General features: G+C 32.7%; 4 protein-coding genes across 4 annotated transcripts; 2 read left to right on the top strand and 2 right to left on the bottom strand.

Moving 5' to 3' along the window:
* Window positions 1-582: 582 nt before the first annotated feature.
* Window positions 583-5332, bottom strand: LOC123897421 (two-component response regulator ARR12). The gene is made up of 6 exons (XM_045948057.1): window positions 4925-5332; window positions 3826-3978; window positions 3305-3703; window positions 2946-3022; window positions 1716-2858; window positions 583-960 (listed from the first exon to the last, which is right to left on the bottom strand). The coding sequence occupies exons 1-6, from the start codon at window positions 5034-5036 to the stop codon at window positions 889-891; spliced, it is 1956 nt and encodes a 651-aa protein (XP_045804013.1). The 5' UTR covers window positions 5037-5332; the 3' UTR covers window positions 583-888.
* A 3279-nt stretch (window positions 5333-8611) lies between these two features.
* Window positions 8612-9654, top strand: LOC123898424 (zinc finger protein 1-like). Its single transcript, XM_045949368.1, has one exon. It carries the CDS (start codon window positions 8666-8668, stop codon window positions 9524-9526), a length of 861 nt encoding a protein of 286 aa, XP_045805324.1. The 5' UTR covers window positions 8612-8665; the 3' UTR covers window positions 9527-9654.
* A 3820-nt stretch (window positions 9655-13474) lies between these two features.
* LOC123899184 (deSI-like protein At4g17486) lies at window positions 13475-15883 on the top strand. The gene is made up of 3 exons (XM_045950256.1): window positions 13475-13889; window positions 13978-14265; window positions 15058-15883. Exons 1-3 carry the CDS (start codon window positions 13751-13753, stop codon window positions 15267-15269), a joined length of 639 nt encoding a protein of 212 aa, XP_045806212.1. The 5' UTR covers window positions 13475-13750; the 3' UTR covers window positions 15270-15883.
* Window positions 15884-22046: 6163 nt separating this feature from the next.
* On the bottom strand, window positions 22047-23895 carry LOC123898455. Its single transcript, XM_045949416.1, has one exon. The coding sequence runs from the start codon at window positions 23539-23541 to the stop codon at window positions 22498-22500; it is 1044 nt and encodes a 347-aa protein (XP_045805372.1). The 5' UTR covers window positions 23542-23895; the 3' UTR covers window positions 22047-22497.
* Window positions 23896-24458: the final 563 nt, after the last annotated feature.

Here is a 24458-nt window from a genome sequence, read left to right as displayed (position 1 = left end):
GCTGGCTCACTGTGCTTGTCAATTAAACATGATAGTACAGTAGTAGTTAGTAAGCTACAGTGAAAGACCCGGTGATTTGAAATTTCCAAGATTCTAACATAGGATTTGCCACCCTATTCATTTTCTCGCGCACCCTACGAAATTATAAAAATACATCTGTCCGCTACTTAGCTAGCGGAACACCCTACCAGATTTGTGTTTTTATAACATCTGTTGTTTAAGTAGCAAGCAACATTTTTAAAAAATTTATCATTCTTATAATGTCTGCTACTTAAGTAGAATAAAACAGAAAAAAATTACAACGCGTGAGAAACTGATAGGTGGCAAAAATAAATCTCTTAACATAGAGGTTGCTTACACTCACAACTGCTCTAAAATTGTTTCACTCAGCGTTTCACTCACAACTGATGTATACTTTCTGAAAATAACCAGTTTTTTTTTTCATTCGGTAAAGTAATATCCGCATGCTGTTCTTTTCTTTAACTTTAATACGTATCCTTAGAATTATTTCTTGATAATAACAATCTCTTCAAGCACGTTATTCTGACAGCAGAGGCATTAACTATATTTTGTACAATAAACTGTTGTCAAATAGTAATAAAATAATTCGAAGCTAATTCATCAAGATCCATTTCTTAAACATTAAACAACTAATGAGAAACTGAATGATACACTTATATTTCTCATTGACTTCTTATTTTAAAGCACATGATTGACAATTCTACAGAACTTGACTCTGAAAAAAAAAGAAACAGAGAAAGCTAAATCCCACAGAAAGAAAACTAGTACTACAACAAAACTGGTTAAATAGTGTACATGAGAGGGAATTAACACTCTACAATTCATCAACGAGGACAACATGATGCTCAATGTAGTACCACAACTCTGTCACAAAGATACCCCGCCAGAGTAGCTATCGCATATGAAGTCTCCACCCAACAATTTCATCTTATCTTGCTCCTGCATGGCGTCAAATGATTATGGAAGGAAAATATTTAGGACAAGGTGCAGGATACAACAATCAAACAAGCATTGAATATAGTAAACTAAAGATGTTAAGTCATAAGTTAGATAAGGCTATATACTCGATGGACAAGTTATTTTACCAATCCAGGATATGAAAACCTAATGTTTTCACCCTATGTGAATGTTCCAAAGAACATCGAAAGTTCCGGTTGTTATTTGGCTAGCAGATCCACCACAAAGAACATCAATGAAATATATGGCACATAAAGTTTCAACAAAACAGGGTTTCACAAATTTAAATCTTCAAATATCAATACTGACAATGTAACGATTTTAAGTTGTCTGTCATGTATAAGACAAATATAACAATGTTGACTGGAGTACATGTCTCTCTAAAGCTACTGATTGTACTTTTATAATCAAATCAGTATGTGTGGTCAAGGAAATATTGATTGCGATGGTATCAAGTATCAACCATAGGAAAAATATATATATATATATATATATATATATATATATATATATATATATATATATATATATATATATATATATATATATATATACATGTAATTGTTGTATATAAATACAAACAAAAGCTACAAAACAGATACATCACCAGATAACTGAATCAGAACTTCAACTTAAAGCCATTAAGCATGTGGGAATCGGCTGTTATCAATATGTTAAAGAAGTCATACAGAAACATCTATGGGAAAGGCTACATTATATTTCAAAAATGTTATTACCTGTTCCATCATTGAACTCGCCAAGTATTCCAGTGAACCAAGATTATTAGAAAACTTCTGCTGGCTTACGATATTCACTCGAGGTTGTCTTGATGAGCTGCATTCAGTTAAATCAGCGAATCCAGCATGCTTCATTTGTCTTGGATCACAAAATTTAGTGTCCAAGTTTCTGTGCAAGGTGGAGTTACTGGTTGTTTGGCCTCGTGGAACAACAGCACCGTTAACTGGAGCAAGAGAGTTAATTGATCCATAAGTAATATTTGAGTGGTAAGTAGCATCCTGATTACGGTCCTCCCATCCTTGAAATGGCAAATTACCGTTTATATACTCAGGCGAATTAGTAAAAACACTTCCTTGGGAGTGCACATCTGCCAATGACCCACCGGGATACCCCGCTTGCAAGGGCAAAGAAGCCATGTTATCTGAAGGAGGAATAGCTGTCTGTCTAAAACAATCACTTGAAGGGAAAGAATTTGTCTGGATTCCAGATAACGGCACGACGCTTGACCAATTATCACTATGCCTACCTTGATCCAGCATAGAGAAAGAAAAGTCCGAATGTCGAGAGGATACGGAAGAAGACGAACTTCCATATCCTATTCCTATACCTCCGTGTTTTCCTTCAGTGTGTGTTTCCAACATCAAGCCATTGTTCGAGATACCAAGACTTGGTGGATGAGAACTAGAGGTGGTTACTTTTGGTATTTGATCCGGGAATCTATTTGGGATGGGAAAAGTTGGTTTCACATCAGTATTCAGGTTTTGAACAGGAAAAACACCTTTGCTGCTATTGTTTTGTAAGTGATCAAACCCTATGGACATTGGCATTCCTTGAAGAATATTCTGATTAACTGGGGTTATAGTCGGCTGGAATTTAAGTTGATCATTGGAAGAATTGTTAAAACTTTGTGATTGGCCCAACTGAAGTAGTCCGGAAGGAGAAAATCCATGCCCATTCAGACCAGTTGGAGTGTTCAGATTACTAATTATCCCATTAGGTGAAAAGGATCTGAAAGCATTATTGTGAAAATGTCCAGAGCCACCCATTCTCAAATAAGATTGATCTGCACTCCCTAAGGCTGCCACCATACTAGCTTGCTGGTTTGCCACACAGCTAATTCTTTTCAGGTAAAGTCTATACTTCTGCAGCCATTTTATAAACCAGAAACATTCAGTGAAAGAAATCGTTTAACTTATATTAAACTAAAGAGTAAAGAACTAGAAAAATGCCTGGAGATGACTCGCCACATTCTCCCTTGTAATGTTTTCGACATTCATCATATCAAGAATTTTTTTGGGTACAGCCTCTGCCAGTAAAACAACAATAACATTAAGGTCACACACAAATTCAGTAATGAAACAATTCAGAAGGCATAAATTTGAGTGATAACTGAGACATGAAATTTCCCCCCAAGTGGCACCTATCATAAAATATTCTAATCATTGGATGAAAATAAACATTGAACCAAATATTCGAAAATATTTTGATAATAGTAGTATAAAACAATAAATAAAATTTGGTAAAGCTTGAGAAAATTGAACAGATATAAAAATTGGTTTTGAATTGTAGAGGAGAGTAAAGGGCATACTTTCAATGCCCAGCTGATTAACAGCAGCAACAAACTTGCGGTGCAGCTCCACAGACCAAACAACCCGGGGTTTCTTCTGGGCAGATGGGTCCTCATTGTCATTACCATTCTCTTTATCCTCATCTTCATCTTCATCTTGATCCTTCCTTTTCTTAGTCAGCTTTCCATTTTCATCTGAATTTTCTGCTCCTGCTGATCTTAGTCCACTGCCACTTTCAGAAGTAGTTTTGTCTAGTTTGCTGGTTTTGTTTTTCTCCTTTGGATCAGACTTCTTCTTCCTAATTACATGCTGCCATATGTTCTTTAGCTCCTCTAACCTCACGGGTTTCAGCAGATAATCACAGGCACCGTGGGAAATTCCCTTCATCACCAGCTTTGTATCACCATATGCAGACAACACTGAAATCAAACATTAAATAACAATAAAGGTTCGATAAACAATCATTGATTAATAATTATATCAATAAATGAAAGTCAAAATAAACAAACAACCAAAGTTTGCATAACAGATCCCCACTTACTTATGACAGGAAGGTCCATCTCAAGTCCCACAAGTTCAAGCAGCTTAAATCCATCCATATCAGGCATGTGCACGTCACTGATAACCAAGTCAAACTTGTCTTTGTTTTCTCTTAACATAGTCAATGCTGTTCTTGCTTGACTAGTCGTGGTTACTGCAATCCCCAACCATAAATAAGATAAATATCATTCTGAAAAATACTAATCATGCAGAAATAGAAAGATTCTGAAATCCAAGCAATAACCGTCACGAGAACAAAGACAAAAAAAGAAAAACGGTCGACTATATATAACATGCAGACTCAGTTCAGCTACTAACCAAAATGAAATATGTGCCCTATGACTATGAGCAACATTTCCTACTAACCCTACAAGCAATGAAATGAAGCAGCAACAACTCTTAGAATTTTGGGTTGGGTCTAACTCAACCCTACAAAACCAACTTGTAAGGTGAGGATTCCCTCTACTTATAAACCTATGTTCGGGCCATATCACATCCGATGCAGGACTCTTAACACCAACTATAAGATTCACTTCACATCAAATATATCCAGTAAAAATATGCTTAGATACATTATCCAACCACATAACTAAGTGACTATTCAATAAATATTTATCATATAAGAATCCATGCATAATCTATTTCTACAACTGAAGAGTAAATAAAGTCAAACCCCACAAAATCTGTATAAATTGTTTGAGGTAGTTTGCAAAAAAAAAAGTTGACATATTATGATTTTTTTTAGTGTCTTTAACCCTAAATCATAACTCCCTAAACTCCATTTCCCTCAATTAGATTTGATTTCAAAGTCCAAATACACAAAATCCAAAATCAAACCAGGCCCTACTAATTCTCTAAAGTCATGATCTTTCTTCAAATTTTTGAAATTACAATCATACATTCACAAAATAAAATAAAATAAAAATTAACCATTTCTCAACACATATCATTTACTCATCAATTATCATCATGCATTATACAAATAATAAAATTAATCAAAAAATTAAGCATAAAAATGAAAAACAACAAAGAAATATTATTTTTTTAAAATTAAGCATGAAAAAAAAGCAGATCCAAATCAGGAAAGAAAAGAAGAAGACCATGGTATTGACATCTTCGGAGCAAAGTTTCCAAAACCAAGAGACAAGTAGGATCATCGTCAACGGCAAGTACACGCATTCCGATGGGAAACCGATCACCGGAATCATCCATTATTCTGTACTAGTAAGAAACCACTAAGAAGCTATGAAACAGAGGAAAGAAAGAAACAGTGATAATAAAAATGAAACAAATTAAAAAAAAGAAAAAGAAAGGATTTTTAAGTTGAGAAAATGTGAATGAATGAATAATAATTGAGAGCGAAAAATGGGGTTGGTGGAATCTGCAAGCAATAATCCAAAAAGTGGATACAAGCTGGATTGGAATCTTGAGTAGGATTGGACGGTCAAGATTGATGCAGAGACATTATGTTCATGTAATAATATAAGACCCAAATTGGGTATTGGGTCACCATGTGCCACATGGGCTTATGGTTAAGAAATCAGTTATTAATACTAGTAATCATTCAAGTCAATATCAATCAAAAACACGTAATAGTCTTTGACTCTGCATTCCGTAAGTAGTTAAGTTTCACATCAATTATCATTTATGAATGAAAGAATGTTGAATTTATAAGAGAAATGACATATTAACTTAATTCTTTAAGATTTTAGGTAAAAATGTGACGTCTCTCTTATAGTCTTAGAACATTTGTCAGAAATAGCAATACATGCATTTTGTTGTATAACTATTGAAATTAGTTGTCATTCTACTAACTCACCATTTGCTTACAAATTTGTTGTCAACCACTCTCATTTCCCTTTCTAATCATAATAATGTGTATGTCTCACTTTCTAGATACTAAAGTTGTCATCTTTTGACAATTGACACCCTATGTGAAATCATGTTTCTGCATGTTTATGTAGCAAGAAGTCTACTACATTACTATCATTCATATAAGCCATTTTTATGATAATCCTCTTATGTGAGTTCAATTACATTTTTCCAAACATCGCCTTCCACTTTAAATATGAAGTGTATTTTCATCCCATCAAAACTCCCCAAGATTCATGTTAAAGGAATTCTTTAAGTTTTTTAGATAATAGTTAGGTTATTTAAATTTTTGGTGATAGATAGGTTCGTTAAGTTCTAATCCAAACAAAACATTTGATTTTCATTGAAAATCAATCCTTGCTACAAATAAAAGACTACCAACACAAGTTTTTCATTAGAGGATTGGAAAATCAAATTAGACTCATTCCATGTTTCTTTGGTGGATTTCGAGGTGATGCAATTCACGAATGGTTCAAGAGTGCAACATTGCCGGGAAAGGAAGATAAATCGTCAAAATCACATGAAGGAGACGACATTTGCGTGGAAGAAGGTTCTATGGAGGGGTTCATCTTTGTTTGCGTTCAAGAAGTAGAACTAATGCAAGTTTTTGTTTTTTTTTTTTTTTCCAAATGCAATTGATGGTGCATTGGTTGTGTGTAGTGAAAATGTTAGATTAATGAGTTACCTACAATTCCGGCTGAGATTTCCCAAGGCTTGAAAGAGCATATTTCATCTTCTCCAAGCAAATTAAAAGATCCATTGATTTTTAAGAAGGCAATTAATTACTTTGATAACATTAATCATCTGCCTTCTAGGCTTGAAGGAGCATCTAATTACTATTTTTTTTTTTTTGGTGTGAGATATTTTGTTAGCTTTTAGTTGGTATTCTTGTTTTGTTGGGTGAGGTTGTGGTAGTTTTGTGGTTTCTCGTTGTGTTACTCATCAGGCTCTAGTGTTTTATTCTTCTAGGACCAAGTGACCTTCATCGTTCCTAATACACGTGCCAATACATACTCTGTTGCGAGTTTGTGAGAATTAGACATCAATATTTAAGTTGTTATTATTGGGTCAAGTGGAGAGATTGATTATCATCTACGTACATTCGGCCAAGAGCAACGTTAACGTGAGAGAGAATTTGACACCACATATTTACTAAAGGTTCATATTTATAAGAACATTAATTGTAAGCCATTTTCGATAGTGCATGCATGTCAAATGTCCTACCACCTATCTTCGAAAATCGCTTAATCAAATTAAGGAGAGAAGCCTCTTTTATGCCACCTTAGATAGTTATTCGAACATTTGACTCATTTTAATTTTGTACTCGAGTTCAAGAAATATAAAATTTTAGATATGACACATCTCATTATATCAATAATTGAGATTGATTAATGCGTGTAATTGTGTAATTTCTGGATAGCAACCACATTTGATCCCGTTCCAAATATAACCTACAAAGTTCAATTTTAACAACGACAAAGAACACGATGTCCTGGTTGATAGACTTTCAAGTACAAAGGAATTTTGTTTGTGCTCGTAATTAACATTGGTGTACATGACAAATGACAATGTTTGGCTTTGTCTCACGCGTGGTTATTGCATCACTTAATATATGGTCTTCTTCCTACTCCCAAAGGCCAACACCAAACGGTATCTTAGTGCTCAATTCCAAGACTATATATCATGCATTGATCCCACAATATGGGTGCGTTTGATCTGCTAAAAAATAAGTGACTGGACAGGACAACTTCTGCTGTATTGTGTTTGATTTTAAAACTGTTCCTGATACTTGACAAACTGGGGGCCAATGAATAGGACAAAACTTGAAATTCTTGTCCCCCACAGAATCACGGGACAACTTTTTGTCCTCAGCACAAGTTGTCTAAAATACCAAAATAACATTTTGTCCACCAAACATCGTACAACACAAAGTTTGTTCAATATCTTAAACATTTGTCTTGTGCCGTTCTGTCTAGTACTGTCCTGTACTGTTCTGTCCAGTATTTATATTTTGCAGATCAAACGGACCCTATATGTCTGTCTCTACACAACCACATGCATCATCAACAAAGACCTCACTTAAATTCTTTATGTTGATAATGGAAACACCCTAAACCATTCATCTCATGCACACGATGAATTTTCCGATACATATCTTAATTAAATATATATTAGACAACTGATATAGTGTTGAGGTGGATAGTTCAGATAGATTTACAAATTATGTTTATTAATTTTTGGACCTATCAAGATTATTCACCTCAATACTATACCGATATATATCCAAATAAAATGTGATTAGATGGTTCATGTATAAAAATATGTTTCACTAGGCCAATTACCAAACCAAAAAAATACCACATATTTATGTGGTGGGCCATTTTATAATTACATTGCATGAGTCTCTGTCTAATCCAGCCAGCCACGTGGTCAGCTCAGCTATAGAACTTTTCGGACCTGGATTTCCTAAAGTTGAAAAACCACACAGTTTATGAATCTTTACCACTGATTTTTGTTCAAACGGTTTTGATTAAATATACTTTAAAATAATCCTGACCATTCATTATGATCGAACGGTTCACACCGTAACTGCGTCAACGCAGTTACAGCAGGGAATCCTTTTCTGAACTTTTCAATCAAAACTAATATGAAAAACGTTTCCAATTCGGATTTCATACAGTCACTTACATGTTATCATGTTGTCATATTATTGACAGTTGGATTGAGATCTATTGGTTGATGTTTTAAGTTCGATATTTTAGATTTAAAAAATATTGAAGTTGACATCAAAATATAGATTGTTTGATCTCGATTTAACAGTTATCGATATGCAATTTGCATAATTGTACATGCAATAAGCGACTACTGTATAATTCAAATTAATCAATGCTCTCATAGAACAATTCTAGTACTTTCTTTTGTTAACATCTGAAAAAACATAAACTTAACCTTATTAAGAGGAATACCTCATGTGTCAAGTTCATATCCACTCTTTTTTTCCATTTATAGATAGGTGCAGGTATTACCAAATTAACATTCCTGCAATGGAAACATTGACTCATGAGCTATTGCAGAATCCACAAGAAATTGAAAAACAAAACACTTTTCAAGAAGAAGAAGAAAAAGAAGCAAAGCTAGACACTTTATTGGATCTGAATATTCCTAGTGAAGATTTCGATATTGGGTGCAATTCCGAGTCCAATTTAGCCACCTATTTGGACACAGGTAATTCTTCTAAAACATCATTAGAAAATTACACTCGGGGCTCTGAATCAGAGCCACGGTTTTTTTCTTGCAACTTCTGCAAGAGAAAATTCTATTGTTCACAAGCACTTGGGGGACACCAAAACGCTCACAAAAGAGAGAGGTCAATTGCAAAGAGAAGACAGAGGTTTATAGGAACACATAAGATGAAAGGAACAACTTTTGGTATCCCATTTCTTCAAAACCATTTTCACCATAGTTATGCAAATATGGCATCTTTACTACCAATTCATGGTGTTAATATTAGTAATAGTAGTTTAAGACCACTTGGAATTAAGGCTCACTCCATGATTGATAAGCCTTTTCATAATTCTTCATCAAATGGATTTGGAAGCACTTATTATGGACATCATGATCATGGTTGGTCAAGAACACTTATTAATCAACAACCTGCTGGAATAGGAAAACTAGGCATGGAAACTTACAAGGAAACCGGATTTACATCGCGAGGTAGTCTTGGTCGATTCGAAGGAGTTAAAAAAGACATGCTCAATCCAGGAACTCATATGACCTTGAAGAGTAATCAAGAAGATGTGAAGAACCTTGACTTATCCTTAAAGCTCTAAGAATGTGCTCTTATAGTATAGATTAGCATTAATTAACTAGCCAAAGTTATTTTCCCATTGTTTGTATTAATTATTAGATTCTCTTATTCAATTTCGTTTGTTATTATAAATTCTTATTGAATTTCCAGTAAGGTCAGATGTGCTATGATCATGAATTATAGTTTTGTGATGTCCATTTCTTCTCTAAACAATTGCTCATCCCCCCACCCACCCAAATGTTCATTGCCCCTCAAAATACCAAATTTACCTTTCGCAGAAGTGAATGATTTACCAGAGTAGAAATAGGTTGAGTCTGGAGTTAGACTTTAATAAATGAAGACCTAAGCCTGACCTCACATGTAGGTTTGAGTACGGCATTTTAAAAGGTTAATTCCACAAGTTAATTGCACAAATTTTAAGCGAATATTTCTACTTTTAGTTTCATAACATTGGACACATGCTATCAAAACCCTTGAAAAAAATAATTTGACTTAACTTGAACCTGCGTAAGTTAGACCGTAGATCAATCTTATTTATTCTCACTCTTAACCATAATCTACATGTATGTTTCGGTATGTACCTATAGTATGAAAATTATATCACATTTTTCTTTGTTTATGAATTATAATAAGCGTCATGCTAAACGGTGCTCCGAGACACTCTTTAAACATTCTATTTAAAAAAATAATTTACTCAAAAAGTGAAACATTTCAATTTTTTAGGCGTAACTTCACACATTTTCATAAAATTTAACAAAAATTTACTATTTAGGATGCTTAAAGAGTGTCTGAGACACTGTTTAACATTTTCTTTGTCACAAAACTCTACAATTAGAGTGTCAATTACACTACCCGAAGTTAGCTTCTAGTATTACTTACTTTGATATAGTAGTCGATAAATTGCACGTTTGTGTTGCACAAAATCTTATATAAATAGATGACTTTAGGCCATCACAAATCATAACCATTTTTGTGATACTACTAATTAATTTCTCTCATTTCAATCTTACTTAAAACAATGTGCAATAGTTCATTACCAGCATTTACACTTACAAGTAGACATAATAAAACCATGATTATGGCGAATCATCCAACAATCCAGTCACCAGTGATTGGGGTAGTGTATTTGATTATCATTTATTATTTACATTCAAATTGGGATTCAAATTCAATAGAAGAAGCACAAGAAGAAGAAGAAGAATTTTTTTTTATCAGATCATCAATTTATCCTGCAACACAAAAGGAATGAGAAATTAGAAGAAACAAAAGAGATCAGTAACCAAAAATCTTAATGAATACGAGGTTTAATCAGGGCCGGTCCCGACAATTTGGAGGCCCGGCTCCGAATATTAAGAATAGAAGCCTTAATAAAAAAAAATGCAAAAAATTTAGAAAGAATAATTTTTATTTAAATTGTAAATAACATTAATGACATAAAAAATTGTCATCCTTATAACTAACATACAAAATATTCATATTTTAATTAATCACAACAAAATACATTTTAACTACGTAAGCGCAACACTTAACTTCTATAGCAGTTTTTGAAGTAAATTCATCGAAACAAATCTTCATATTGTATTTTTTTTGTTCACTTTATGTTTTTTCCGGAAGCTTAGCCATTTTAGTTGGGCCTTTGAAATTATTTTTTAACAAAGACAGGTTAAAAAAAATATTGAGTTCTTATTTTATTTTTGTGAATAAATTTTTTTCATAATTTTGCAGAGATCTACTATCATATAAATTTTTGTTGAGGCCCCGATAAAACTGAGGCCCGGCTACGTAGCACACCCTGCACATGCTAGTAGCCGGCACTGGGTTTAATGTACCTGACCAAAGCCACCATTTACAAATGCGTTGACAAAAACAGTTCCTTAGTTAGAGTTTGAAATCAAATATAGTTTGTTTTGTGAGTGCGAAATGCACTTTAACTAGTAAATTTATAAAAATTTGTCTACCGTCTAATATCATATTTTGATTGGTCATCGAAGTGTTTGTGACAGTATCGACCAAGCACACACACACCACACCGTATAATTCTTTAAATTGAATCTTTTTTTTTTTTCATTTTTTAATCACTCGTTCATACCGTATTTCATTCAAAATATTTTCTCGAGATGAAGGAAAGGGTTCACATTTTAGCTTGTCAACTGTATTTTATTTAAAATTGTTTCATTTTTTTTGACGAAAAATTTAAAATTGTTTCATGGGAGGTGATAGAACTTAGAAGGGTGAAGAAGACAAAAATAATAATTTTTATAAGGTTTGTATTCTAGATAGTGAACTCAATTCGCATTTTTTTTTAATTATTTACACACTCATTACTTGTGAGGGGGAAGTAAAATTAAAAAGATTAGAGGGCGATTGAGAATCTCAGGAGGCATGAAAAGTAATACTCAAGTTTTGTTAGGTTATTTATAGCACAGCCGAAAAGCCCATAGAATATAATTGGGCCTATTTGGCACCTACTAATGTCCAGGTATAATTGCACGCTCTCTGCATCACAATCAGCGTCATGGGCGCTGACATGGCGCATGCGGCTTTCGTTATGGTCGAAAATTGGAAGGAAATCGAAGCTGAGCCTGAGCAAGCGTTACTGAACTGAAGTTCATGTTCCCTTGTTGTTTTGTTAAGCAACCCATTCTGAAAAGTAGTATTCGTCACTGTTCCCTATGAATTCCTTTTACAATCCCTAGGCACAAAGCCTCTTTCTTTGCACCCGATTAGTTTAACTGAGTGGAAAGAAAATTATGAAAATTAATGAATGAATTTGAACGTACTCTAAATTTATTCATCGGTTTTCGTAACTTTTTTCCTGTTACTTTCTTCTCACTCAACCAAACGGAAGGTTATTTTCTCCTCAAATTTAAGTACTCTTTGATCTCATTTTATAAGACATACTTTGATTAAATGCATGATTTATATTTCTTCTTGAAATTCAAGTTCATTAATTAGTTTTCATATTTTTCCTTTTTTGTCTCAAACTAAACACACCATAAATGAGTTTTTTTGGCCATAAATATAAGCAAAAATACATTTTTATATTAAATAACAGATGTATTTACTTTGTATAATGGTCCAAATACATCAAGTATTCGATAAATCAAAAAAATACAATTTTGTTTATAATTGTTGCAAGATGAAGTATGGTGTACTAGTATCCCTCAATCCCAAATGTATAAAAACAAGCGTGAGAACTCACTCAAGACAATAGTTAAGATATAAAAATACTCTTCACCAAAAAAACAAAAATATAAAAATACTTCTTATATTTTTTTGTAATTTAGGATAAATAAAAAAATAAAAAAATTCTCTTATAATTTTGAATGGAGGAAGTATAGCTAGTAGAGTAATTGAAAAAGACAGCAAATAGTTTTATGGTTTGTATTGTATTGATGAGAGGAGTACTTTAAGAAAGGAAGGTGGGAGTAAAAAACATGGACACGAGGAAGACCAATTATTATGGTTAGTGGCTACTACAATTTAAACATTAAAAAAATAAATAAATAAAAATAAGAATCAGATTAACCTGTGTCATAAGGATACATATTAAACTATCTAAAAATAAAAATATACTCCCTCCGTCCCAAAAAGAATGACCCATTTTGAATATATGCACTATTCATATATATTGTTTTGACCATATTTTTCTACTAATAAATAAAAATAAATATTAACATATAAGATGTTAGATTCGTCTCGATGGGTATTTTCAAAATATCAATTTTTTATAATTTTTACTATTATACAATTAAAGATATTAGTCGCCAAAGTTATGCATTGGCATGCGTGTTTCGGTCAACTGGATCATTCTTTTTGGGACGGAAGGAGTAACATTTAACAATATAAAGAATTTATTATTTAGAGAATTGAATACACTATATATTCAATAAATTTTTTTCACATTTATCTTTTTAATACGTCCCCGGCTCATATTTTCATTCTCCTAAAAATAAAAGAATAGTGGAAGGTGGGTGAACTTCTCAAAAAAAAAAAAAAAGTGGAAGGTGGGTGAAGCAATAAGAAGCCACTTTCGGCCGCCGGTGGATACCAATATTACATCCATCCCCATCCATCCACACTCACATATTGCCACTATTTCATTTCCACTTTTATTCTTTTTCTTGGCTCTTCTTTTTCCTCCAAAACTCACCACAAAATATCACAAACAATAAACTCTTTATAATTTCATTTCACACCCAACAAAAAAAAAACACAACCTAGTAACAAAAAACAACAACAAACAATGTTGTTTAAATTTGTAGCAGGTCCAAGGAAGAAGAAACCAGGAACCGTTCCTGTTTATCTTAACGTATATGACCTCACACCTATTAACGGTTATGCATATTGGCTTGGTCTTGGAGTTTATCATTCAGGAGTACAAGGTAATTAATTAATTAATCTAGATTATTAAAAAAATTATTACTAGTAGTATATATTTTTAATTATTTTTTGTTTTGTTTTTTATTGTAGTTCATGGTATTGAATATGGTTTTGGAGCACATGAGAATGACACAACAGGAATTTTTGAAGTTCAACCAAAAAACTGTCCTGGTTTCACTTTTAGAAAATCTATTTTTATTGGAACAACGGATCTGGGTATGAAAGATGTTCGTGAATTTATGGAGAAACTAGCTCAAGAGTATTCTGGAAATTCTTATCATCTTATTTCCAAAAATTGTAACCATTTTTGTGCTGATGTTTGTTACAAATTAACTGGAAAATCAATTCCTCGTTGGGTTAATCGACTTGCAAGACTTGGTAAGAAAATATCAAAATTTGCTTACTTTTTTTCTCATTGCATTTCAATATAACTTTACCCTGAATCTGGTTTTTTTATTTTTAGCTTTGTTGGATACAAACTCACTGTGTTCATGTGTGATTGATGGATAGAAACTCACTGTGTTCAAATAGTTTTTTATCAAAGATTCAAAATATTCTTCATTAGTTCACAATTACAAGTCGGATTTGTAGAGTTAAGTTAGGTTCAACTCCCAATTATAAGAGGTATTATAGTCTCCTTCACGATCTGCTAGGCCAGCTACCAATTTTGTAGGGTTGACTTAGACTCAATATAAGAAGAGTTTACAATTACATATTTTTTCGTAACTACTAAGTTAACCATAAATACTAATATGAATGTATGAAGTGTAAAGTTAGAAAAAAAAATTTCAATTATTAACAAATTTGATATTAGCACCAACTCTTCATTTTGTGATTTAAACATCATAGAGTTCTATATTTAGTAACAAGGTAGTATCAATAAAATGCGTCCCATGAGCTTGTCTCAGTTGGCTGAGACATTACATTATATATGCAGGGGGTCGGGGTTCGAACCCCAGTCATCCCACTTATCCACCTTAAGGGGGGAAGGGAATTCACTAGCCGCTTATGCTTATGCTTATGCTTATGGTATTGTTTGCTAATCTTAAATTATTATGTACTTGTTATGTGACTGGTATTCCTATGCTATGTATTGTGAATGAATCAAACAACTAGTAAGCATTTCATGATTCTAATTCTAATTGGAAGACATTCTTCTTAATTATGAAGGTCTATTTTGCAACTGTGTTCTTCCCCCTGGCTTGAATGAAACAAAGGTTCGGCAAGATACATCAGAAAAGGTTGAAGAAAGAGAAAAGAGGAAAATCAGAAGTCAGTCCAGCCGGTATGAGGCTTCCTCTAATCGTCAAGCTTCATCAAGACATTGCCTTCCTCCATCATTGATGAAAGCTTCTTCAACCTCAACATTAACAGTAAAGTAATGATTTGACAGGAGTTAGCCCCTAAAGCATAGTGTTTGAGTCGAGAATTGTGTAAGCAACCTAAGATTATTCAGAGCAGAAAGTTGTTTATTTGCTCAATCTTTCTGTTTTGCTGTATATGTTTCATATGTTGCAATAGATCGATATTAGGCTTTGTCTAATTCGCACAAATATATTACTTTGGTATCATGCACAAGTTTTTTTTTCTACCATTAGATCAATTAGTCTTATCATATCTTATTTAATTTAAAGGTGAGATTTACTGATCCAATAGTGAAAACATACTTGTGTATGGTTTAAGATTTGTCTCACTTGTGCGCCATAGAATTGACCTAGATACTATGGAATGGTTGCTTTGTGTGAGTTTTTTGTCTCTGTTCTTTTTTTAAGATGCTTTCTTTCTTCAATGAATGGAAAGTATCTTTGTTTTTACATTTATGGGCTGTGTTTGTTTAGCTTCTTTACCTGATGTAGCAAGTAGTAATGTGTTCTTTGTGTAGAGCATTGTAACTTCACTGGAATATTGTGAGTCGAGGAAAATGGTCTATTCTTGTAGTCGAAATTTCTGAAACTTCAAATTTGTGCTTTAAGATAATGAAAAATGTATTTGTTTATTTTTTCAAATGAATAAGGGAACCAGAACCCAAAATCCTCTCCCAAATTGAGAGAGGCGGAAAAAGTAAATTATAACCAAAATTTAAAATCCTAACTGAAACATCAATGGAAAAAGAAAACTCAGCTAAAGGAACGGCCACCTAGTTGACCTCTATGAAATTTGATAATGCTCTTAACTGAACAAAATTTTCATAAAATTTGATGACTTCGTTCGGAATGGATACTGCGGGGCTAGGTTTCTGGTACTATGGTTATCTCTCCAACGTCCAAGTCAATATATGATCAAGGAGGAGCGAAGTGAAAAATTATTGAATTGTGTACCTGGCGCCAAAGCCTTGTCCATATATAGAGGGAGATTGGTTAGTGACAATCGATGACAACTAGTCCTATTAGAGTTGCAAAGAGAGTATTCGTTGTAGGAGAGTCACTGTAACATTATGTTCATTACCTCTAGCTTGTGTGGGAAGCCGCTGAAATGCATTGGGTTTGGACTTGACTTAGAGTACTTGGGTCGCTTGTATTGAGCCATGGTTCAGTCCGAAACAAATAATTTCTTAATCTGTCTCCCTACACGTCTAAAATACACTATCTGATTGTAGCATTTTTCAGTTGAAATATACATATGTGGATATGAGTAGTAGGTTATATGCGAATTTCTTTCCTCCCATACACCCATCACACCACCCCTAGTTTTCAAAAAAAATCTGCTTCTAGAATCCAAACTTCATTTTATATGTTTGAGTTCTAAAATTCGAATGTTTGCTATACATGGTTTGGAACCTACTTCTACGAATATTAAATTTTAGGATTTTACACTTGGGATTCTAGAATCTAAATTATATTTGGATTTCATAATCTAAAACTTGATTTTATCGAGACATTTTTTTTCTTAATTTGTTTATGTTGCTTCAGATATAGATGCTAGTACTAATTATTTTTTTTGTTGGTGTGAGGTTAGGCATTGTTGAAATTATGGATCTTCTCGTTGGTGCAAAATCAGACATTATAGCCCAAAGGATCATGTGAAGCATATGTATCTGAAACACTAGAGGTTAGGGTTGAGCATCTAGTAGAGGTGTGGGGGGGGGGGGGGGGGGGGGAGGGGGCAGGTTATATTGTCATATCTAGGGGTGGGCAAAAAAACTCAAAAACCAAATCGCCAAACTAGACCGAACCAAATAAAAAAAAACTGAACCATAACAAACGGTTTTAAAACTGAACTGAAACAGTTTGGTTCGGTTCATGATTATCAGTTTGGTTCGGTTTGGTTTGATTTAATGGTTCAGTTATTTTTAGTGAAAAATTAGTTATGGTTTGGTTTAAAACCATAAAACTGAACCGCTTTAACAGTTCGGTTTGGTTCAGCTCAGTTCAGTTACTATGAATTTTAAAAACAATTTGGTTCAACTCGATTCGATTTTCTTCCAAAACCGAACCATGCCCACCCTTAGTCATATCGGCGGACTTGGGTAGTCGGCCTTAGTGTGTTCACTTCACGGGCCTATGCATATGCATTGATTGTGGTGTATGAAATTGGCCTGCTTTTTGCACCCCCAAGCACCGTTAGACTATTGGGAAGAGTGTGTTGCTATCACTATAAAATTTAATTCTATTTAGCAGAAAGTAGTGTCCATATAAAATTGAGCAGGTTTGGATAAAAGCTAAAATGAAGATGAAGCTCCATTAGAGTCCACAGAAATCATTGCTGCAGTTGCCATTTCGGACAAAAAGTGTCGATAAAATAAATATTCAGGTGGATATAATTTGATTTGAATTTTAAAAAATCGTTGTTTTATTTTTTTTAAAATGAAAAAAATTTGTTCCAACCATTTGCTTAAAGGGTGTAAGAATCAATTCATTGTTATTGTTAAGATCCACAACATTTATTTATATATTTATATCTCAAAAAAAAAATGAAATTAATTCTTCGTTTTGGAGGCAATAAAATTAATTTTCTATGTCATGATATAATTCCTCCACTTTGTATAGGTGAATTTTTAATACTTGTTATTGCGTCTATCTTTAAAAAAAAAATTAAATTTTCTATTCTCACTTTCAAAATATCATTAAAGAAAGCATTATGGATTTCTTTAACCTATGTCTTATGATGCATGTAATAATAATACTCCCGACTTTCTTTTTTATAAGAAATATTTTGGTAAATTTTTTCTTTTTTATAAGAAATTTTGACCAATTTTCAAATATTTTAAATGTTTAATTTCACTTATACTCTCATTTATTATGAGGGATAATATTGAAAATAAGAAAGTTAGTTAAATTAATTAATTAAATAGAGGTATACATGAAATAAGTTTAAATTTATCACAATATTAAATAAAAATAACTATGTATAATGTGATTCCTTAGTATTATAAAAAGGGCAGGAGAGAGTAAAATAAAAATAAAATATGGTATGTTAAAGGATAAGATAAGAACACCTAATAATTCCAAGCTTAAGAATAAATACAATGATCAAAGGAACCAAAATACGCATCAGACTTATTCCAATAATTCTTATAGAATTTGTGGACATTTCTTTCATTGTTAATTTCTTTCCATTTTTTATTCTTTTGGGATAAGCCCATGCCAGCTGCAGCAATTCGATAGTAAGACAACTTAAAAACAAACCGCAACAAATTTGAGTGAAAATGTGCAAAACAATGTTGTCAAGAGGAGCTTAATAATAAATGTAAGACATAGGAGTAAGCTCAAAAAGAAGAACTAGAAAATATAGTATTATTGAGGGAAACAAATTAAAGTAAGTTGGAAGAAGAAAATAAATCTTTCAAAAAATAGATTAAAAAAAGACTCACTTAATAAAGTTTTTGAAAAAAATGCTAAATTTATACTAAGGACTAAATCAATTGATGTTTTTATTTTTAAGCTACTAAATTATAATCATTTTATAAATTTGAGAAACTAAATTATTCAAACTTCTATAATTTGAACTATCAAAATCTAATATTAAAAGAAAAGTATCCCTTCAAATTGTGACTTCAACATTCTTTGCACAATTTTAACTAGCATGAATGATTCTAACATCAATCTTTCACCTCACATGACCAATTGTGAGTCTTATTACAACAGTCTTATTACTACTAATTTTCTGTGCTGGATTGGAATAACTATCCTTAATAGGGTCTTCCCTTCAACAAGTGGCAAAGAGTCGCATAATTTTGTGGGAGATCAAAAATTGAAAAATGTGTAAATATAATAAGAATAACTATTGAGCTTGGGACATTAGTTAAGGAACTAAAAGAAATAGCAAGTTTTTTTTAGATTAAAAACAATACCTATTTTTACTTTTAAGGGGGGTTAACTACACAAATTTCAATATATTTTTACTATCTTTAGTATTTTTCATATAGTACTAATAAACTAGTTGTTGAGTAGTTTGGGGAAGCATCATGAACAACAATGAGTCAATGTTGCATGATCACAAGAAGAACGTCTTCCCCAAATTTTTTTAGGTATTAAGTATATGAGTCATCTCTCTTATATATTCAATCTTTTGTTCGTTCATAATTAATGTGAAACTTAACCACTCACAATTAAAATTCAACATTATTTATATGCAATATTTAACATATTCCAATTTAACCAAGTAATTAGTATCATCGTTTTATAAGGAAAAAAAAATGTGGTTAGAATTGTGACTTACTCCTTGTTCCAAACATAGGTTGTCACCGAAAATGTCACACAAAAAACTAGTATACTATTGAGATTGGGTGAGTTGTAACCCGTCCCAATCTTCACTAAGATTTGTCGCAACTCCTAACTACAATTCGAAAAACTTGATCGACCATCTTTAGTGATATTTCTTGTACTAATCACATTTTTCCTATTTAATTTCACTCGGACCAATATAATATAATATAATATAATATAATATAATATAATATGGATAGACTTTGACATTGTTGAAAGGGCTATTATCTAACACATTGCGTAAGGAATAATGTGGTAATGAAGGGTCGAAGACTTGCTACGGTGTAAAAAAATTTTTAAAAAAAAATGTAAATTTGAATAATGCTATTGCTATGTTGATTCTGAGTCTTCGTGGACCACACGAGCTCTTAATTGAATTTGACAACAATTAAACAAATTATAAAGACATTTTCTCGTTGTTTAGAATTTTCTACCGGGATCTAGTAGCCCATAACAATCCAAATAAATAAACAATAAAAATGTCTTAATCATTGCCTTAATTTAATTAAAATGTAAAATAGTACTACGTAAACAAAAATGAAATGATTCCAAGACATTAGTGTTGAAAAATATCTTCAAATCAATCTAAGTACTACAAATTAGCAAGGTAACCGAAAGCACCGTGTTTTTGGCTCTACGTTTCAAATGATATAGCTAGCTCCTACTTTGACTTTAGAATATGTTACACATGTTGCATTGCTTATTTTCCAACTCTATCCTAAGTGAAAAGTATCATAATTTGATTAGTACAAAGACTAATGAACAAAAGTTGTTAATTACTCTAACCGGAATCCAAAAATTTACAACTTGATCTTTCAACTTTCAAGTTCTAATGTGTAAAGCAAATTTTCAAAAATCGGCTTAGATTTAAATAAGGGCTGATAACATCTTAGTCTATGGTTTAATATCTGTACACATGTTAGCTTTCTTTGAACTAATAGTATTAATTAACTACTAAATACTAATTGCTTATTATACAAAACATTGATTTCACAGTTAACACTAGATTGGCCGGGTATTTAATCTTTGGCAAATGCTAAATAGTGCCCCAGGGGCACTTGTTAATAATTCAAATTTAGAAAGTTTTACTTGGAAATTGTGTAGTCAATACAACAAAAGTTTAGATCACAAACTCTCTAATCGTACCCGGATAGAGATGACCTCACCGGTGATGCTCTCCATAAAAGTTTTAACGTTATTGCATTTCCAAGTCAAAAATCAAAACCTTAATTAAACTAGAAGAAACTCGCACTATATGATCCAAATATTGTTGGGTTTATTCGTAATTACAATCAGAAGGAGACATTTGTTGTTAGAACAGATCTGAATCAGATTAGGCGGTCCATTAAGTCGAATACTGATAGGAAAAAAAAAATTGTTGGGTTTATCCGTAACTCCTTAGCAAAGCTTAATTACTAGATCACGTAACTAAGTGAGATGCATACTGTACATACATACATAAAATAAATTAAAAGTTGATTGATTCTATTGACCTAGCAACTAGCAAAAAGCAACACAGTTTCATTACTCAACAATAATCGCTGGCAGACAGGCTTTTAATTTAATTAATTAATTGAATTAAATTTAATTTCTACTTCTTCTGGTGTTCACAAGACTAACAGAAGAATCAATCATCTCATCTCATGTGTGGTCCACACGACAAACAACCCACTCGTTAGGCAACGCAACGCAACAAACGAGTCTGTCTGCTTGTAACCAAATTACTTATGCACTTTCCTATAATATCTTAATCTTCAAACCTTATTAAGTTTTTATGTTTTGGTTAGAAAACTCAATAGTACGTATTCTATTATTGTATTGGTTGAGTTGTCAACTAATATAACCGTTCAATTCCAAATTCCAATTGAACCGAATCCAACAATTGAATTGATTGAGTCATTCATTGTGGACTTGGTCAACTAACTTGACATTTTAGTATTGGTCACACAAAGCTGGCCACCGTCTCTACAACTACAATCTTAGCTGCCATTTGCAATTGCCAATCCATCAAAAACAATAATAGGTCCTACCTCCACTTCAAGAATCCAATCCCGAATCCAAGTTGTCCGTAATCACAACCTTATTCAATCACACACATCTCAGTTGGTTATTCCAGATTGAATTGTTCAGGTTTCAAGATTAGTTTTTTAAACAAATCTGAACAATTCAATCTTAAGCGAACAATTGAGATGTGTGTGACTGAATAAGGTTGTGATTACGGACATAATCCAAATCCTCACTCAACCTCCTCATATCATGTAATTTGGTCCAACACTTAGATTGCACACCACACCACCAACAACTATGAACATTACACTTGCACACAAAGATTTCAACACAAGGGAAAAACTAAAGTAAAGTTATAGTACTAATTGTAATTCTAATCAGAAGATCACAAGACTAAACTTTTCTACTTCAGAAAGTCATCAACAACAAGATGAAAGCAATAATTGGTTCGATCATGAAATAATCAATATGATTCTCATTTTCATAACGTGATAGCTCCAACAAACAATTCGAGTTACAAAAGAATGTGACATTCACATTGCATTGCAAGTTCCACAATCCTTAAGCCAATACACTTAAAGTAAAATTAAAAAAAAAAATACAAAGGCCTTAAATCCAACTAATGCTATCTATGATCTTCTCTTCTCCATTGTAAAGAATAATCAGTTAGATCTAAAATATTAAATCATTGAATTCTCACAAGCATCAAAATTCTAAACTACACTTATTCAATCACTATGTTCATGAAACAATTGAGTTAGTAGGGTGTAACAAAATTAAAAATCTAAACTTATAACTAGTTAGCATCATCACTGTCTAATTAAAATCATCATAATCATAAAAACAGAACAAAATGCAACCAGAAGCAGAATCAGAATCACCATTAAGCCGAGCGCATTCATCGTTTCCAAGCATAAACAAGCAAAGAAAACCCAACAGGAACAACCAATTCATTCTCTTCAACACTAGACCATTCCAAAACAGATGAACTTGCACCAAAAGATCCACCAGAAGAAGCCATTGAAACCGACGAAGACGACCAACTCTTCCCCATTTTCTCATAAAATCCCAAATTCATATTCTGCTGAGTCCATAAATTCATCAAACTCCTATCTTTACCGCGCTGTTGTTCATCGTCTTCTTCTTCGAATTTAAACATAAAAATTGCATGTCCATCACTATTATCTTTCACAAACAACCAATTATAAACATCCCATGAGATCTGAACAGAAACACCATCAATTTCAACTCTTTCATTCCCTCTAAACTTCCATTTCAATCTCTTAATCTGCAACACTTTTTCACCATCAACACTGAAACAAAGCTTCGAATGATCCCTTCCACCACAATCTATCTGAATCTCTCTCATTTTCCCACCAAACCTCGCTCTCGTGTTATAGATTTTGTTAGCATAAACATGCTCTCTTTTCATCACCAAATACTGAAAATTCTTAGGCTCTTTCGACTTAGATTTTGCATATGCATCTTTGTTAGAATCTCCAACCAAAAGGGTCATCTCATTATCAACAACAACAGCAAAGTAGAAACCGGAGTTCGGTTCGGGTCCTGACCCGAATTTGGCTTTTGAGAGATTCCAGAACAAATGGGTATTCGAAGAGAGCTTTTTGGTTCCATGTTTTTTCCAGAAAATGAAGGGTTTGATGTGAAGCTGAAAAGAAGAAGAAGAAGAAGATAAAGATGAAGAAGAAGGGTTAGATGGTGGAGAATCAAATGGGTGATGATGAAGTTGAACATGAAGAGAACGACCAAGAATGGAACGTGACCAAGTCAAAGAAACTAAACCTATATCAGTTTGAAAAAGATAGGTGGCGAGATTAGGGTTAGTTGAATGTGGCGGCGGCGGTGGAGGTGGTGGTGAATGACGGTTGTTGTCGTCGTTGGTTGGAGAGGGGCGGAAACAAGAAGGGAAAGGTGATGACATTTTTTTGAGGTTTGTGTATTTTTGAGGTTTGTGTTGTGTTTTAAGATTTGTTTTTGAGGTTGTTGATTTTTTTTTTTTTTTTTGGGATTTTGGGGAATGTGAAAGAGGATCCAAGGAGAAAGGGTTTTTGTTTGAAGTGTGAATTGTGTTTTTGGGAAGAATGGATTGGGTTTTTAATATGGATTGGGAAGACTGTGAAGGAACCTTTTACTTTACTTGTTCATTCATTCATTTATTTCATTGTTTTGCAACATGTAAGTAAAAAAATGAGGGTGTTGGAATCTAGGAATTTCTTCTTCTTTTTCCACCACAAGGGTCTTTGAAGTTTGATATTTGATTAATCATATATAGATTGGAGTTGGACCAAGCATTTTATATTACCCTATACATATACATATACTTGCCTCTCTCTAGTGCTAACTATTTTCATTTTTCACTAAGGTTAAAAATGACAATATATTCATTTAATTTAAATTTTTGATAAATTTGTTTGTGTGTGTTAATTTAGTATTTTGTATGGTAAAATAGTTAAATATATTTAAATACATCGAATAATAATGTTTGCCTTTTATTTATGTAGTATGTTATTAAAAATCTTATTTGACTATTGAAAAGGTAATTTAAATATTCAATTCATCAAAATAGTAATTAAATATTTTTGATCTTATCTGATTAGATAGACACGGCTGGTGTATCCTCTTCGGTACGGTGGTGGTGGTGGTGAAAAAGAGGTTGTAACTATAGACACTCTGACACTCAATTTATAATTGCGTGAAGCGAAAGTTTTAGAGTAAAAATGAATCGTATATAACTTTTTTGCATGAGAAGAGTATATATAGTCCATAATGTGGAGCCAATACATCAATGACAATCAAAATAATGGATGAAAAATTATAAACAGTAGTAAGGGTCAATCA

This window comes from Trifolium pratense, linkage group LG7 (assembly GCF_020283565.1).
Source record: "Trifolium pratense cultivar HEN17-A07 linkage group LG7, ARS_RC_1.1, whole genome shotgun sequence".
Lineage (NCBI taxonomy): Eukaryota > Viridiplantae > Streptophyta > Magnoliopsida > Fabales > Fabaceae > Trifolium > Trifolium pratense.
Note: the sequence above shows the minus strand (reverse complement) of the source record. Positions and strands in the feature narration are given on the sequence as shown.

Excerpts from the sequence above, each read along its gene's own strand:
- LOC123897421 (XM_045948057.1), bottom strand. The coding sequence starts at position 5,036 with ATGGATGATTCCGGTGATCGGTTTCCCATCGGAATGCGTGTACTTGCC. Across the intron at positions 3,979-4,924 it reads CCGAAGATGTCAATACCATG|TAACCACGACTAGTCAAGCA; the intron begins GTCTTCTTCTTT and ends TGGGGATTGCAG. Across the intron at positions 3,704-3,825 it reads GATGGACCTTCCTGTCATAA|TGTTGTCTGCATATGGTGAT; the intron begins GTAAGTGGGGAT and ends GTTTGATTTCAG.
- LOC123898424 (XM_045949368.1), top strand. The coding sequence starts at position 8,666 with ATGTGTCAAGTTCATATCCACTCTTTTTTTCCATTTATAGATAGGTGC.
- LOC123899184 (XM_045950256.1), top strand. The coding sequence starts at position 13,751 with ATGTTGTTTAAATTTGTAGCAGGTCCAAGGAAGAAGAAACCAGGAACC. Across the intron at positions 13,890-13,977 it reads TTATCATTCAGGAGTACAAG|TTCATGGTATTGAATATGGT; the intron begins GTAATTAATTAA and ends TTTTTATTGTAG. Across the intron at positions 14,266-15,057 it reads TAATCGACTTGCAAGACTTG|GTCTATTTTGCAACTGTGTT; the intron begins GTAAGAAAATAT and ends TTAATTATGAAG.
- LOC123898455 (XM_045949416.1), bottom strand. The coding sequence starts at position 23,541 with ATGTCATCACCTTTCCCTTCTTGTTTCCGCCCCTCTCCAACCAACGAC.